Consider the following 16,773-nt stretch of genomic DNA (forward strand, 5'->3'; position numbering starts at 1 on the left):
TTATGTTAGAATTTTAATCAATTTGCGGAAAGGATGCGTAAACATCCTAGTGCTTCAGAGGAAATTTTTTTATTTTTTTTTTTTGACGTGGCAACCGTGTGTGCACAAAAAAGAAAATGAGTGTCACGAGAATTTGCTTGCGAGGAGAACAAAAAAGAAAAACGGAAGGAAAAAAAAAATTGAATACATTGACATTTGCGCTGAAGCTGAGGTGGAGCACTTTCATTTTGGAAAAAAAAAGGGGACTTACGTAGAAGGAAAGAAAAAACAAAAAAAAAGACAAAAAAAACAACGAATGTAGCGAAACGAAGAAGGGAAAGAAAAATAAATAAAAATTAATATTAGGCATTTAACCGTTTCTTGAGAAATTTGTAGTTGAAAGGGAAAAAAAAAAGGATGGCAAAACGGGGGGGGGGGGGGTGGGGGCTAAAAGTGGCATTACTAAATTATTGATCCGATTTACCGTACTTTCACGAACTCTCGTGTTATATCCGTGTCCAGGCTCTTCATGACGAGGACTTCTGAGAGGGGGTTTTCTTCTTTCCTTATCTGCCGTAGTAAGGCCGCATTTCTTCGTAGTTTAAAGCTTATGATGATTATTGCAATTGTGAGGAGGGCATTTAACACAATTGTGGCCAGAAATTGTGTTACATGGTGTGTCAGCATCAGATCTTTCGTTGACACGAGCTTACCCTCCAGCTCTCCGATTTCATTCCTCTGATATTTTAGCGTCACTTTATAAGGGGTGATGTTTAAATTAATGGTTTCCTGATGTATGTGGAATGCCGAGGACTGCGTGTAAAGTAACCTGTTTTTATATATAACCATCGGAGTGTCTAGGTAACTACATATGGCAGGCCCTTTTATTTCGCTCGTCGCTCCGTGTCTGTGAGTTTTGATTACAGCTGTTTGATCTGTGTTCAGCACGAATATTCCATCTTCATATAAGTAATCAGCTGTCAGTTCATGCATCACGGGGCTCTGAAGTTGTGCATCCGTGCAAAAATAGGTGTCTATGTCTCTACGGCAGCTGGTAACGGATAAGTTGTTTCCTTCCGTAACGTATATTGGCGAAAAAAGTGTCAATTTACCCTCTGCGTTGTTCTTAGCAATGGCATGCAGTTCCACTCGCTGGCGTCTGGGAATTATTGGGACGATGAGGACCCCCCTCAGGTAGTCCCTCGTTACTTCCTCCATGTTGAAGGCTATCCTTCCGGTGCTATATAGAAGGTACGGTGTTTTCTGATATACTGTATTAGTTAGCTCCGGGGTGTTTTTTATTAACTCTCTCAGTTGGGTAAGCGGGATTATGGTACTGGTTAATTTTTCACTTCTCAGGCTTTCTATCAGAGCATCAAATTCGTTCATCACCCAGTGACGGAAAACGATTTTTGTGATGTTTCGTTGGGATTCGCAATTTGCTTGTTTTGCGGCAATACTGAGGTGTGTTAGCTCCCTCCGTATTGCTACAAACTGTAGCTCCTGATTAGTAGCTGTTGTTATGATGGCTTTTTTTAGATAATTGCCTTGCCTACTCGCTTCCATCCTGAGTTGGTCTATTTTGTCGTTGAGCATGATGTACTTGTAGCCCATCCAAGCTGCTGTTCCGATCCCTGCTCCCACGGCGATCGCTAGGGGTATCAGCCGCTTTTGCCGGCTAAGCGTCGCCCCCGTGACGTTGGTCTCCTTTTCGTTTACGGATAGGAACATGCCGGCTAGGGCATCATTTCTCTCTATCACGCCGCATATATTTATGTATTGTACGAGGTCGATGACTACTGGGATGAGGGTTTCCCCTTCTAGACTCAAAACCTGCCGGTTGGTTTTAAACGTCACAAGTTTGGAGTCGGACAGCTCATTACAGGGGGTAGCTGGAGACGCAATTTGGGTGAGCACAAATACACTTAAAAACCAGATTTTTGGCAGGGTTGGATACATGTTGACTTACGCTCTTTCATGCACGCTCGAGTTACCTCCGGGACTTTTCTTGGGCTTCTCTCTGCACAGATAGAATTTTTTAAAGGTTAGTCTTGATATAATCACTTCGTTAATTGTGTTGTATGTAATAATGCATTAATAGAATTGGGTTCTGTGTTTTAATTGAGACGGAATCAGGAAGGGGGGTGTAGGTCGTAGCCGAATGAGTGGTGTCATTTCCTTCGTGATGGTCATGCTACACTCTCCCGTTTGTGCGCGCGGCGGGCGGGGGAGGGTGGGAATTGTTCCCCGCTGTTCAGGAGACTTTATTGCGCCAGCTTCCTGACACCTCGTCAATACTGTCCTCCAGTACCTATCTGCGGACAATATTTTCTGATTACCTAGCAGTATCATTAGCGCTCTCGCTCTGCTCAGGAGTACGTTGGTCCTTCGCAGATCATTCAGAAACCCGATGCTTGAGGCGTTGCCAATTTTCCTCTCTTGAGTGGTGCGTACTGTCGATATTATTGCTATTAATTTCTCCGTTCCTTGGAACTCTTCTACTGTTCCTACGCGAATTTGCTCCCAGGAATTCTGTTTCAAGCAATGCAATATTTTTTGACGTTGAGCTCTGTATGGAGTGATGACGCCAATGTCATCTTGGGTTATGACATGGTTGCCAAGTCTCATGTGGATGAGAGTATTCACGTAAGACACTACTGTATTTACTTCAGCTTGATTATAGTAGCTGGCTGAGTGAGTGTCCTTTTGCTGCACGCCTTCCGTTCCTTGGAAGATAATCGGCGTTGATGGGTTTGGCAACAGTGGGCAGTTGAGGGCGACATTGACTACACTCTTTGGCGCCATTGGGCGTAGTTCATTTCCGTAGCATAGTTCATTTGACAGTGCGATTATTTTAGGGTGGCTTCTGAAGTGATTCAGTAGCTTTATGGCGGCTGTGCAATTATACTTGTGTGTTTGCGGATCTGGCAAATATAGGGCCGTGCCCATTAGTCGTTCCATTAGTGATAAGTTTAAATGCAATTTTCGGGCCAAATCTGAGTTAACTACTGGGCGCAGCTGCAGGTGATCTCCCGCTAGTACAACTCGACGGGTGCGATCTTCGGAGTCAATCAGTGTGAGAGGGATTAAGGATTCAGTTTCTGGTGCTAGTCCACACTCATCTAGGAAAATATGCGAAAAATGTGGATTAAGGCCATTGGACACCAGTTTGCCGGCCCCTACATTGGTGGTTAGAACAATCATCGGAGCTCTCAGTTTGCTCTCGGAGAGAGTAATGGTTGAATCCTTGGGTCCCATGTTGCAGCAACCAGAGTTTAAGATCTTTTCGGGTATTTGCGCGCTACTTCGGCCGACTGAGTATAGTCTCAATATTTTCGATGCTGGTATCGTTTTCAGCAGTTCTAACGTGTAATCGTCTACGGCTGAGTTGGATGGTGTGCAAACGAGTATTTTTGTCCCGTCGGCGCCCAAATTTTTACACAGTTGCCGGATCGCTTCCAAAATCGTGCAGGTTTTCCCTGTGCCGGGTGGTCCGAAGAGTATAAAGGGGCATTTTGAATTTACAAATAAAATGCTTTTCACTGCCATCGTTTGTTCCGGGTTTGCGGCAATGTCAGGGTTAATCCACGTGATGCTACTATCAAATTTTTGAGGTTTTGCTGGCGCTACGGTTGGGAAGAGCGTATCGGTAAAAAGCCTGTCTGCGTCTCTTACCGCTCTGTGCGCCGCTTTGAAAGGGTATCTATTTAGCAAAAAGCTAACATTTACTTTTCCTCCCTCCTCATATTCATAAAGAAAGTCGGCAGGCACGGTTATCTCGGCTAAACCGTCGGTTAATGAATGGATTTTTCCGGCATAATTCAGGTCTGGTTTGGTGCTTACAGCGATTCGGAGGAAATCTCCTTTCCTAATCGGTAAGTTTTCGTTTTGGTGCAACTGTAAAGGGATAGCTACGCTAGTTTCAGTTTCCACCAGGTCGATCATTTTCAAATCTAAGGCTTTTAGAGCTTTCGAAGCTTGGATTTCCTCTAGAAACAGTGCCAGTGAGAGGCGAGTTTTGTAATCAATTTGGTTTAATTTTTCCATCGGGGCTTCTCCTTGAGATAATTTTTCGAAGAGATTCACATATGCTTGCAGTTCCTGCGGTGCTAAGTCTGAAGTGCGGGCAGGGGGTGGGGGTTTTCCATTCACTAGGGCCCTTACGGTGGGAGGGACCGAATAATTGTCCAACTTCACCCTTTGTTCGCACGCAATGCAACACACGGGTGTCATCGTCGACTTCATTTGCCGGCGTTTGCTGAGCTGTCTACTCATCTCCTCCCTCCTTCTCTTCATCAGCCGGCCCGGGCGTCCATGTCTCACATTTCGCTTGCTATTTCGTGATGGGATTACTGCATATATGTTTGAGCGTTCCACTCGTGGGTCATGGAAAATCCTCAATCTATCCAGTTGAATTTTTCTCAGCTTTGGATGTTTCTGTGTTCCGAAATTTATCTCATAGATTGAGCAGTTGACTTTGCGATGTACTTTGTATGGTCCTCTGTACTGTATTGCTAGTTTTCTGGCCAGGCCTGTCTTTACGTTCGGGAAAAACACTAGCACATCACTGCCAATCGGTAGTTCTACGTGTTTGTGTTTCGAATCGTATATTCGCTTCTGTACAGCCTGTGCTTTGTAAATTTCGGCTATGGCCGTTTTTCTAATTTCTTCCATCCGCTTAAGTCTTTTATCTATGGGAGCGCCGTCCGGTTGTGAGTCTAGGCTGAAGTCAATTGGGTATGTCGGCTTCACGCCGAACAACAGTTCATATGCCGAGGTTTTTGTGCTGCTGTTGACATGACGGTTCAAGCAGGCAATGGCAATGGGTAGGTAGGTTGGCCAGTCGCGTTGGTTTGGGCTTACGTAACCTCTAATTATCGTTTTTATGTATTTGAACCTTCCTTCTATCATTCCTGTTGTTTTCGGACTGTATGCAGGATTTATTCGCAAAGTGCAGCCCATTTGCCGCAGGAGTACTTGGATTGATTCGGCTATGATTGATGTGCCCTGGTCTGTTTTTAAATATTGTATGGGCCCGAATAGACAATTTACTTTGTGTAGAAACTTTCCGATTGTTTCAGCGTTGTTTTTCGCCACTGCTTCTGCATAAAGAAATTTCGTGAAGTAGTCGACACAGCATACAATAAATTCTTTTCCGCAGCTTGATTTTCTTACGGTGGCTACGTCAATGGCTACCTTCCTGAACGGGTAGGGCTCGATGTTGGTAGAGGTCATTAGCCCTTGCGGGAGGTGGTTTCGGCTCTTTGTCAGCTGGCACGTAGGACAACTTCGCACCCAAGTTTTTGTGTCTTCTCTCAAATCATGCCACCAGAACCTTGTAACTAATTTTTCCGTAGTCTTTGCAAGCCCGGGGTGTCCGGCCGCGAAGTCGTCGTGGAAAGCTCTAAGGATTTTTGGTCTTAATGTTTTGGGTACGCATAGGAGGCGATCTCGCCCCTCAGGTCCGAATTTTTTCTTGAATAATCGGCCGTTTTGTGCTATGAAGAATTGGCGACTCATTCGTAGTTCTGATGACGTTGCGTTTTCGGGCGTTCTGAGGGCCCTGAGAATGGGTTCGAATTCCGAATCATTTTCTTGTTCCTTGGCGATTTCGTCTAATACCGTGGCTACACATGTAGGAGTCCCCGAGCCTGGAATGGCCCTAGATAGCGCATCGACGTTTGAGTGAACTCGTCCAGGTCGGTGCTCGACTTTCAGGTCGTAGTCAACTAATTTCAGGCATAGTCGTGCTAGGCGATGACTGTCGTTTTGGAGTGTCACGTAGTTCAGTAGACTAGCGTGGTCAGTGATAACGCGTGTTGTTTTTCCAAATATATAAGACCTGAATCGCTTTACCGCTTTGCACAGCCCAAGTAATTCGTACTCAGTGGCCGTGTAGTGTTGTTCTGTAGTCGTATAAAGCTGCGAATAGTAGCATACTGGCTTAATGGTCTTGTCGTCAAATACCAAGGATAGCACCGCTCCACAGCCGTACATACATGCATCAACTTCAAGGACGGTCTCCAGTGTAGGGTCGTAGCAACTCAGGATTGGTGGGGAGCTGAGTATCCCTTTTAGCTTTTGGAAAGCCTCCTCTGCTCTGTCATTCCAGGTAAAAGGCGCGTTGGTTTTGGTTAGCTCGTACAGGGGCCTGGCTATGAGGCTCGCATTCTTAATGAACCGCCTGTAATATCCGACCAGCCCTAGGAATCTTCTAACTTTCGTGATTGAGTCGGGTCGCTCGTAATCCAGTACAGCTTGGCATTTCGCAGGGTCGACTTCTAGTCCACGCGGAGTTTTTCGGTATCCTAGGATAGACACTTCCTCTGTAGCTATGGCGCATTTTCCGTAGTGTAGTTTAAGGTTGAACTTGCGTATGCGGTCCAGAACTAAGCGAAGGTTATGTATCATTTCGCTGAAAGTTGATCCAATTACATACAGGTCGTCAAGGAATGGAACTACTCGTATGTATTTTAGTCCTCCCAGCATCGTGTCGATCATTTTACAGAAATGGCTCGGAGAGTTGACCCATCCCTGTGGCAGGGATGAATACGTGTTATGGCTGAACGGGGTGGCAAAAGCAAAGTATTTTTTTGCGGTTTTGTCCAGTGCCATCTGGAAATATCCCATTTTCATGTCTAAGCGAGTTACAAAGGCCGCTGAAGATATTGCGAAGAGTGCTGCTTCCTGGTCTGGGATTGGGAAACGGACCTTCCTTGTGATTGCATTTAGTTGCCTGAAGTCATTCACTAGGCGGAATTCATCGCCTTTTGGAACTAAAATGGCTGGCGAGCCATACTCCGAATCGGAATCCTCCAAAATTTCCTGTTCCTTTAGCCTGTCGATCTCGCGCATGAGCCAATCAATCTCTTTTTGGCTCAGGCGGTACGGAGGTTTATAAATGACGTCATGTGGTGCCAGCTCAATTGTGACCGGGGGCCAGTTTGCTTGGCCACCTTTCATCGGTTGGTGAGGCCATACGAAACAGTCATGATATTCAGCTAACAAGGAATAAACCGTGTGTTTATCTTCTGGGCTCAATTTTTCATTTACGTTTATGAGCATGAGGTCATCCATGAAAGGGAATTTCTTTAAGTCTATGGGGGTGTCTTTTTGCTCCGGTGGAGTTTCCGCTTCCGAGACGGTCCCCACTAGGGCGTCTTGGAACAGGATACCTGCGCGCGCACTGTTATTCCGGATTACAACGGTGTCCATCGTTTCCAAATTGAGTCTGGGGGTGAGGACATCAAAGGGTTTCCCACGGTCGTGGAGGCATGGTTTTACCTGGACCTCGCGGAATTTAGTTCCGCCGACGTAATAAATAGGTACCGACTTAACTTCATGAGCCTTAAAGCTTATAGATTCTTTCACTCTGAGCGGAGACGTCTCGGGTGCAGTGTCCACACTGTCAGCAAGGTCGCACATGCTTGCAAACACTGTTGCCATATCTTCTGGTTCCCGGGTCATGCAGCAGCCCGTCGAACCATTCGTGGCTGCAGAGCTGGGAGCAAAACGGAGTTTGATTGGTTCCTGTACATTGCTTCTCAGTGTTACGGTCTCGGATTTAAAGTCCAAAAGACACTGATGGTGCTGCATAAAGGGTACGCCTATCAGTGCTGATGTGGGCAGCTCAGAGGCCACAAAAGCTGTATGCTGCACTTCCTCATTTCCAAACTTTGCAGTAAAAACAGTTTGGCCCAAGGGTTCGAATTCTTGACTCGACGCTGTAACTAGTTGGACGTCAGTTACAGGGTAAATATCTCCCTTAGGGACTACATCAGGGTGGAGGATGTTCACCCCACTTCCCGTATCGAACAGTAAGTCTGTTTTTACATCGTTTATTTCGCCTGTTACTCGTAAGGGTTTACATAGGTTGAGTTTCCTGGGTTCACTCGGTTTCACGGACAAAACCGGGTCTGGAGTGCTCATTTTTGGGAGGATCGATTTTAGCTCAGCTGAGATCGCCTGAGCAAATATACTTCGCCCCACATCATTCAGTTGAAATCCGTTAGGGTCAAAGGTCTCGCGTGTCAGCTTATCTTCGTCAAGGATGGGTGCTTTGAACTCATAGCGACTCGGTGCCAATGTGAGCTGTCCTCGAACTGAAATATTTATCAGTTTAATTTTGCCATTGAGTCCTTCCTTGTCGTACCGTGGTAATATTGGAGCCAGTACCATCGGCAATTTGTCTGTAAGGGCCTTTATTTCAGCCAGTGGTAAGTTATTTACAAAGGCTGGGAAGTTGTGCTGAACCGGGGAGCATTCCAGGTCCTCGCCTCCGACTATTAACACCGCAATTGTGTTGTCACCTGTAGAGGGCAATAATTCCTGCAACTTGGCGATGGCGCGGTCGAATGTCATATTCGGAGAGCCATGGCATTCTACTTCTGCCAGCTGACTCAGCTGTGATTCAATAAGCGCACAAACACCACGTACATGAAGATCCCCGATGACAAGGACGCGGGGTCGTCTTGCGTGGCCTTGCTCGTTATCCGACACTAGTTGAACATGTGTTGGTGGCACACTAACCTTGGGTGCTGCGTCAGATGTTCTTTGCACAAATCCCAGCTGATTGTGCGCAGCTATTCTCAAGACAGTGTTTGACGTATTACGGGCTGTAACTACAAACCGATTCGGTGAAAAAAATACAATTGGATTTACCGGGGTTACCTGTAACTCCGGTGGAAGGGTTGGATTAAACATATACGCGCCCTGTTCGAGGTCACGACCCCTAGGCACGTCGACCTGCAACACGGCGGATTCCCCGGGTTTAATGACCGTCTCATGGCGGGCGGCCGCCCAAAATATCGTGGGAGGTGACTCTTTATGTGCCTCTATTTTCGCTCTGGTTGAGTCTGAACTGGCGTGAGGCATTACGCGTTTTTTTCCGTCTGCAGGGCCGCAGCCACACTTAATTTTGGGCATGATAAGGCTTGGTGATTTGGGGCCCCACACAGTTGACAAATAGGTTTACCTGCTTTCGTGCGGTCCATAGAGTTTGACCGGCTGTGAGGGTCATAGGGACGCGGTTGGCCCACCCTCGGGTTCTCACGATCGTTCGGTTTCGGGGGTGGCTCAGGGCACTCGCGGACAAAATGAAAGGGCGAGTTGCACCGGTAACAGGCGGCTTCACGCGAGGTGGTTGCTATTTTCGATGCTGGAGTCCTGTCATCAAGGCCCGGAAATGCCTTCCCGATTACCGCGATTAACGTGTCCAACTTTTCTTCTGCGGGGCTGGGCGCGGCGAGTTTTGGCTCGAGTGGTGGTTGCTGAGCGGATGGTAGGCTGAAATTCTGGCTGATGACGGCGATTAGTTTGTCCAATTTGGCTACTGATGGATCAGGGCTCTCAGGTATTTGATCCCGCACTGCTACAGATCCATCGGGGAATTTGGACCTTATGAAGGATTCGACAAGCTCCACTCTAGCTGCGAGGGCTCGCTTCTTTAATTTTGCTCCCTTTCGAGCCGATGAATCCTCGTCAGAGCTATCTTCACTGTCAGAGTCTAGGCATTCCTGAGCGAAGGTGATATTTTCCACTAGTTCAGGGACGGTAGTGATCCGTTGTTCTCTCGCGAGTTTTCTGACTTTCGGCTTCAGTCCCAGCATAACCTGATCGATGAACGTTTCGTCCGAGACGGGATCCTTCAGATTTCTCCTGTAACGAAGCATCACGTCCAGGTAGTCCAAAGGCCGCTCATGTGATTTCTGGGCCCGTGTTTGGAAGGATCGCCGAGTAGTACGCGCCATGGTGGGCTGGAAACGGGTTTTGAAGGAAGTTTTCAGGTCCGCCCATGGCAGCGCATTTAAGGCCTCGAAATTGTTGTCAAACCATAGCCTAGCAGTTTTTCTGAGGAAATACTCAAAAACCTTTCGAACGCTTGCGTCGTTCCAGTTGTAGGTGCGTCGCAGCCGATCTATTGAGTCCACGAAATCTTCAAGGTCATCTTGGGTTTTCCCTGAGAATGGGGCTATGGGTAGTTTGCACAAATTGTTAGGTAGTAGCTCCGCCATGGCTAGATAGTCAGCAGCTGGATCCTCCGAATCCTCCGAATGAACGGAACCTGGGGGTGAGGTATCTGTTTCTGATGAAATCCGACCTAGAGACTCGCGGAATAGAACCCACGCGGCGCTGTCACGAGGGGAAGTGCCAATACCCGAGTCAAGTAGCTGGCCAGAGTTTTGTCTCAAGGACGTCGCATCACTGGGTCCAGCGGTCTCACTCGAAGTCTGATTTAGTTCGGTAGGATGGGACTGTATATAGTCTTGGGGTCCAGCGGACTCACTCGAAGTCTGATTTAGTTCGGTAGGAAGGGACTGTATATAGTCTTGATACGGAACGAAAATACCTGTCTGCGGACTTGGGGTTGCCGCTGGGTCGGTAGACCACCTTTCTCGCCGGACGTCGGCGCGAGTCCTAATGCAATGTGACGGAGGGGAGGGGGTGGCACATCCACTCTCGATTATCCGCGAAAGTGCGGCACGCGCGAGGGCTAACTGCGTATATGTATATACGTAGTCTCGCTTGGCTAATTCAATCTCAAGCTGACGGCTTTTTAACGCGCATAAATTAGTGATGTGACCGTCGTCACTGTAAACAATGTCGATTAGTGAAGGATTTTTGGCACGGGTGTCACGGTCGTAATCTTCCACGCTTTTATACCGTGCGCAAAGGATATTCAACCGACAAGGGATCGAACGGTCAAAGAAACCGGGTTTTCGGTTCTCGATACACTCTACAAGTTTATGCTCGGGAATGGACTTCAGCAAGTCGAGGACTTCAGAGATCTTCACCTCAGTGTCCCTGACTAGAAGGCCCTCTTCCTCTAAGAGTGGTACAACCGTGGAAAATTCGACGTCGATAACCCGACCATGCGCTAAAAGGGTGAAAGTGTGCATTCACATGCAACTCGGCACAGTTCGGTCAGAAAAAGAAAACATGAAGTATCCTGAATTAATTTTAAGAATGTTGTTAGTACAAAAAAGCTGCCCGAAAATTTAGGGCTAGATCCCCGTTACTAAGAGTAAAAAAAATAAATTTTAAATCTACTTTACACAAATAAACCCGCGACAACGCGCGTAGGGCGGCTGGGGGTGCGGGTCCAAGAGGATAATTTTTTTGAGAGCAAAAAAAAAATTTAACAATACAATGAATGAGGAAAATTCAGTGTGAGTTGGTGCGCACACGGTTTAAGCCAACGGTTAATACGGCGTGGAATTGCGCAACGGCGCGAGTATTTCCTTGCGGTATGCGCGGAAGGGGAGGGTTTGCGATAACACGATTTATGGGATGTTCCTGTCTTTTAGGTCCTAAGTAACACATGATGAGAATTTTAGAAGTAATCAATGGGCACTTTCCCGATGGGCAGAAATGAGCAATGAAATTTAAGAGAAAAAAGAAAAAAAACGATCAATTAAATAATTAAATACCCTTCAGATTAAGCAATCAAAAGAGAATACACTCAAAAACTGAAAAGGAAGAAAAATGACAAACAAACAGCGAAATATAAGGCCGGCCAGGGGGTTTGAAACCTGAAAAAAAAAAAAAAAACTTGAAAAAGCGGGAAAAAATTGCAAATAAGAGACTTGAAAATAAATTAATACGACAAAAAAAAAAATTTTTTAGTGGTAGAGCTATGTAATTTAGGGGAAGTTTTGCTTTGGCTGCGAGAATAGGGAAAGTAGTTGGCTCAATGGAGATTCAAAAGGAATGTCCAACTACCCGGCCTAGCCGCCACCATTTGGAACGTGGTTGGGTCAGGGCCCAGAACGACAAAACAGCCTAACACAAATAAAAGGGGGCGGTTCCACCAGGTCGTAATTGGGGAGAAGCTACGACCAGCTCCGTGATCTCTTTGGGGGGGGGGGGGGTAGTAAGGGGGAGAAACTGAAATTGGGCTTACCCAGCACGGCACGGCAATAGAGGTTGCTTAATCCAAAGGATCACAAGTTCGAAACAAACAGTCACTTTTATCGCGATTTATTAGAGAAGATAAGATTTAAACAGGGAACACTCTACAAAAAAAACACTCAGGAACACACACACAGCAGACTCTCAGACACTACAAATCAACAGAATTTTAAACGCAGCGAAATTAACAAGAAGGGGGGGTTTGAAAGGTTGTCGCGGCGCGGCGGGAATGGGCTCCTGGCCTTGCTCGGAACTTGCGAACTAGAATTTTGGTGATATCGAAAGCGAGTAGCACTTGCGCTGACGGGGGTGGGATTACGATCCAGACCGTGACCGTGGACGAAGAGCGACTGGCGATCTTGATTTTTCCAGAGTTTTCCTGGGCCTAAACCGAGGCTGAAACAAGTCCGTTCCCACGGTTTAGGCAGGGCCAAAAACTCGGACTCAGCATGCATGGCCCTGTCTGTGCATCTCTGAGCGCATCTTCGTTCAAGGAGACGACCACCGTTGTCACATTGCTCCGGGCGCAGCCTGGTGGCCGGCTAAAAGAGATAGGTAGTTGGAAAAGCGCTGGGAGCAATATGACAGTCCTCACTTCCGGCCGCTGATGTCATATTGGCCGGGGCCCGTCAGTGCATGTGCAAACTCGCCTCTTTTTCGCTGAACACGGTCTGCTCCTCTTCGGAGACAAATCCATGTAATCCAGAATCTGCGAGGCTTCCCACGGTATTTTGTCTCGAAGAAAAGCACACCGGATTCAGCGTCCAAGTTCGAAATCCGCTCGTCCCCAGCCATGGCCAGGGGCCCATTCGAGGCACCCAGGGAGATTGAATATTGGGGGGTTGGATATTTTGGGGTTGAGGGCTCGCTAGCGCTTGCCCTCATTGCAATATGTTTTGGAAAGAAAATCAGGGAAGGTAGTACACCTCCAGCATTATGATAGGAGCTCTTAAAGAAATAAACCAGCTTAAGAGTTAGCTGAATCTTGTTTCAGTTGAGCAGGTTTTTTCGAAAATTTTATTTCAAAATTTGTAAACTGAAGCTTAAAACAAGGAATATTTATTTTAGGAAGCCTCAGACAGATGCATAAATATTTGTGTTAACTTAACATCTTTACTTGGCGAATCAGTTAGACTGTATACGATTTATTAACGCATATTTTAGCTTCAATTACCGTTGAAGATATCTTATTCTCTATCATTACTTTCAATATTTTATTTCTTTTTTTCCTTAAAAAGATGTTGGAACATTTACGAAAAAAAGGTACGAGAAACGTACCTTTATGCATGAATACGATTCAGAAGAAGGAGAGGTCGGAAATTTGATGTTGCTTCCGAACGCAGTGCGATCATTTTATCATAGCGTCCATTCAGCCCACACAATTGAGTAAAAGTCATTATTCTTATTTAAAATGATACAAAATACCGGTATATTTTGATTCGAGTCTATCGAAGCAAAGCGATATGACCAGTGAAATGTGCGGTCTCTATCCTCGAATAAAATAGCAAATTTTTGTCATATTTTGGTCGATATTGACGCTTCATTCAAAAAGTGTAGTTTTCAACATACCTCACGACTGCGTCACTAAATTGATTAGCTCGATTTCATACAATAATTATCTAATGCGTTCTTTTTCACACTCGAGCGGACAAATGCATGCTGACATGAACGATGAATGGAGAATTTGCAAGGGTCTAAAATTTGATTAATTTCGTGTTTAAGTGGAATCTACTGAGTTAACTGAACAAGAAGACACCCTTGATTCATAAATTGAGCAATTATTAGAGAAGATATGACAAAATAGCCGCTTCTGCTGAAATACATGTATTCAAACGGGAAATGCCGCCAGATGACTTCATAAGGCGGCACATTTTCTCACTTTTAAATCAAGTTTTCTCCTATTTCCTATGTTAGAAAACAATTATTAAAAATACTGCGAACTCGGCTCATTAGGCACTTTCAGATAAAGCAATAAAATTTTTGTGTGCAAATTCTCCATTTGTTAAAAGGAGCAATGAAGGACGTAAATCATAGGTACTAAGTACGTGCGTACCTCTGAACGTATATCTTCCAAGTTACTTTTCTTTCTATTCAACTTACATTCAACTCAGGTAAATACATTTCGTTTTCTAATAAAAACATTCAAATATTGAATGCTAAGAACTGTCTTGTTCGGAAGACGTTGTCAAAATTCCTCCGCAAAATTTCTGAAAAAGTCTCTTTTAATATTTAATAAACATTTTTTCTTAATGTATGGATAAATCGAGGGAAATTTCCTTAGTATCAAATGATCCGTCGCAAAAAATTGGCGAAATCTGAATGCTCCAACGGCGATTTTCCTTTACATGCTATAGCGTATCGTTATCACAGATAACTGATGACGTATGAGCAGAGGAGGGGCACCTCCGTATCATCTTGGGGGAGCTCACGTCACCTCGTCCATGTCCACGTCTACCAAGTTACGAAAAAGAGCCGCAGTTGCTATCAGTATGAGCCAATGGCGAAGTGTGAATGATCGATTATCGATATTTCCCCATTTGAAGCTATGATAAAGAATCGATCATTAGGGTACTCAAGGTGTTCGTTGCGAACACTTTTTCATCGATACTTTTCCATAGGTTTAAACGGCAAATCAATCGATGTATCGTAAAACACGCCACTCCACTGGTGTGAGCCACGGTTGGCACATGCCCTTACGTGTCTCAAGACTCATCCCAGAGTCCACTTACGGCTGTTTTCCGCAACAGTCGACAGTCGACGTGACATCACTGGCTGTGACGTCACGCGTCACGTGATCGCATGCGCCCGTCGCGTAGTCACGGGACTCTCGCGGAGCGCGGAGGACAAGGATCCGACTTTTGTAGCGTGACGGGGGGGGGGGGGGGGGGGGGGGGAGGAGGCCAGGAGCCTGTTTCTTTAGGGCCCGCCGTGGAACCGGCACCCAAGCAGCGATGTCGAATTAACCTGGTTAATCACTGATAAAGCCGATCATATTCCGCAATTAGGATCTACAGTTTCTGGCTCGTCCGTAAAAACACCTATGTGCACGGAGAAACTAATAGAACGTGCGTTGTTTCCACACTCAGACGGAAATTGTAGTTCCTACTTGCAAAATGTAATCCGTACGATGTTGATTCATTTTATTGGTAATGACCCGTTTATTGAAAACGGAACGTCAAAAAATCGAATTTCTGAACGCCCTCCTCCCCGACGTTAGTTTAGTAGCCCTCCCCCTCCCCCTCCCCTCCCCCCTCCCCTCCCCCCAGGAAAATACACGAGACTTCTCTCGACCAATCTTTCAAGAAAAAGCGAGGGAAAAGGACGAAGAAAAAATGAGGAAAGAAGAGGGAAAGACGCTCAAATTTGGACGTATTTATGGCAAAAAGAACTCTGTCTCACGTAAACCCTATGCACATAGTTCCTTTCAGCATAAATATGTCCATTTGTTAATTATTCATGACGAAATTAACTCAAATTGTATATTAGTACATGTTTGAGAATTTTCGAACCCTTCGGACTTTTTTCCTTTTTTTCTAAATTCAAAAAATGTTAATTTGTAATCGATATCAAAGTCACGCTTCTTTCACTCTAAAAGAAATCCTTTCGACGAAAAATTGCCTCCCCCTCCTCCCGACAAACAGTTCGTAAATTTAGAAATTTTTGATCATTCTTCCAAAGCACGTCGTAAAGGAAAAAAAGTCCTCTTTTTCCTACGTGCGATACACATTTCCCAGTTGAACCATCGACCCGAGCTTTCGCAGATCCAGCTCCGCCGCACAAAAAAACCCGACTCATTCCCCTCACCACGGCCATGTCCGAACGCTACGGCGACAATGACGCAACACCCATCCGCACCGAGGCGTGAGCGCCGCACACTAGACCGGTCACAGTAGAAGTCGGACAAAATCTGGAAATTTTGATAGCTTATAAATTTATTTTCGAAAATTTGAAACAAAGAGGGATTTTTAAAACTTTTGAAAAATTTAAAAAACTCACGCTTTCACGTAATGATTATTTATCGATATTGATTTATTCGATAAATAATCATTAAGTGAAAGCGTGAGTTTTCTGAATTTTTCAAAAGTTTTAATACAACAGCTTTTACTGTTTACAAGAATTTCGATTGCTTTATTAAAAAAGAGGTATTAGTATGGTTTTATTGGTTTTTTGTAAAGTTTACTCTAAGCAACACCCTTTGAAATGAAATTCGTGACGAAATTTGAAATCTTAGCTTAAAAAAGTGCAAGTCCGGCCTTTTCTATCAGTAACCCGATGTCTAGAGATTCCCCGGAATTTCTAGGGATCTAGGGATTTTCCAGACATAATCTAGGGATTTTTTTTGACGAGGTAAAAGTAAGCAAATACGATTTTTTAACCTCAATTTTAGCTAAAATATTTTTTCATCTACATTTTGTAGGCCTTATGACAACACTATTTTCCTCGTTTTTAAGCCGGAACAGAGACAATTGCGTCACTCGATATACTTGACATTCAACAATAAAAAAACAATGATGAAAAATCAACGAATATTCTTTCATTTTATCGGTCTGTTTTAGCAATGCTTGGCACCGCTTTTAGAGAGCGGCAAAATTCAAACGAGCCAATCAGATTTCTTTATTGCAAATCGATATATCGAATGACGTCATGGTTCTACGTTAAAAATGGCGGTTTTTTGCAAAATCTAGGGATTTTTTGTGGATATTTGAGCAAATCTGGGGATTAAGAGATCTGTGGCGAAATCTAGGGATTCGTTGGGAAATCTAGGTATTTTTTGTCTTTCACTGTCCCTGCTTTTAGAGAGTGGCAAAATTCAAACGAGCCAATCAGATTTCAATATTGCAAATCGATATATCGAATGATGTCATGATTATACACGATAAATAG

General features: G+C 45.0%; 2 protein-coding genes across 2 annotated transcripts; both read right to left on the reverse strand.

The window, feature by feature from the left end:
• Positions 1 to 431: 431 nt before the first annotated feature.
• Positions 432 to 12,781, reverse strand: LOC140224749 (uncharacterized). Its single transcript, XM_072301235.1, has 2 exons — positions 11,882 to 12,781; positions 432 to 1,999 (listed from the first exon to the last, which is right to left on the reverse strand). The coding sequence occupies exon 2, from the start codon at positions 1,936 to 1,938 to the stop codon at positions 460 to 462; it is 1,479 nt and encodes a 492-aa protein (XP_072157336.1). The 5' UTR covers positions 1,939 to 1,999; positions 11,882 to 12,781; the 3' UTR covers positions 432 to 459.
• LOC140224803 (uncharacterized) lies at positions 1,940 to 8,853 on the reverse strand. Its single transcript, XM_072301491.1, has one exon. It carries the CDS (start codon positions 8,851 to 8,853, stop codon positions 2,074 to 2,076), a length of 6,780 nt encoding a protein of 2,259 aa, XP_072157592.1. The 3' UTR covers positions 1,940 to 2,073.
• Positions 12,782 to 16,773: the final 3,992 nt, after the last annotated feature.

This window comes from Bemisia tabaci, chromosome 6 (assembly GCF_918797505.1).
Source record: "Bemisia tabaci chromosome 6, PGI_BMITA_v3".
Classification (NCBI taxonomy): domain Eukaryota; kingdom Metazoa; phylum Arthropoda; class Insecta; order Hemiptera; family Aleyrodidae; genus Bemisia; species Bemisia tabaci.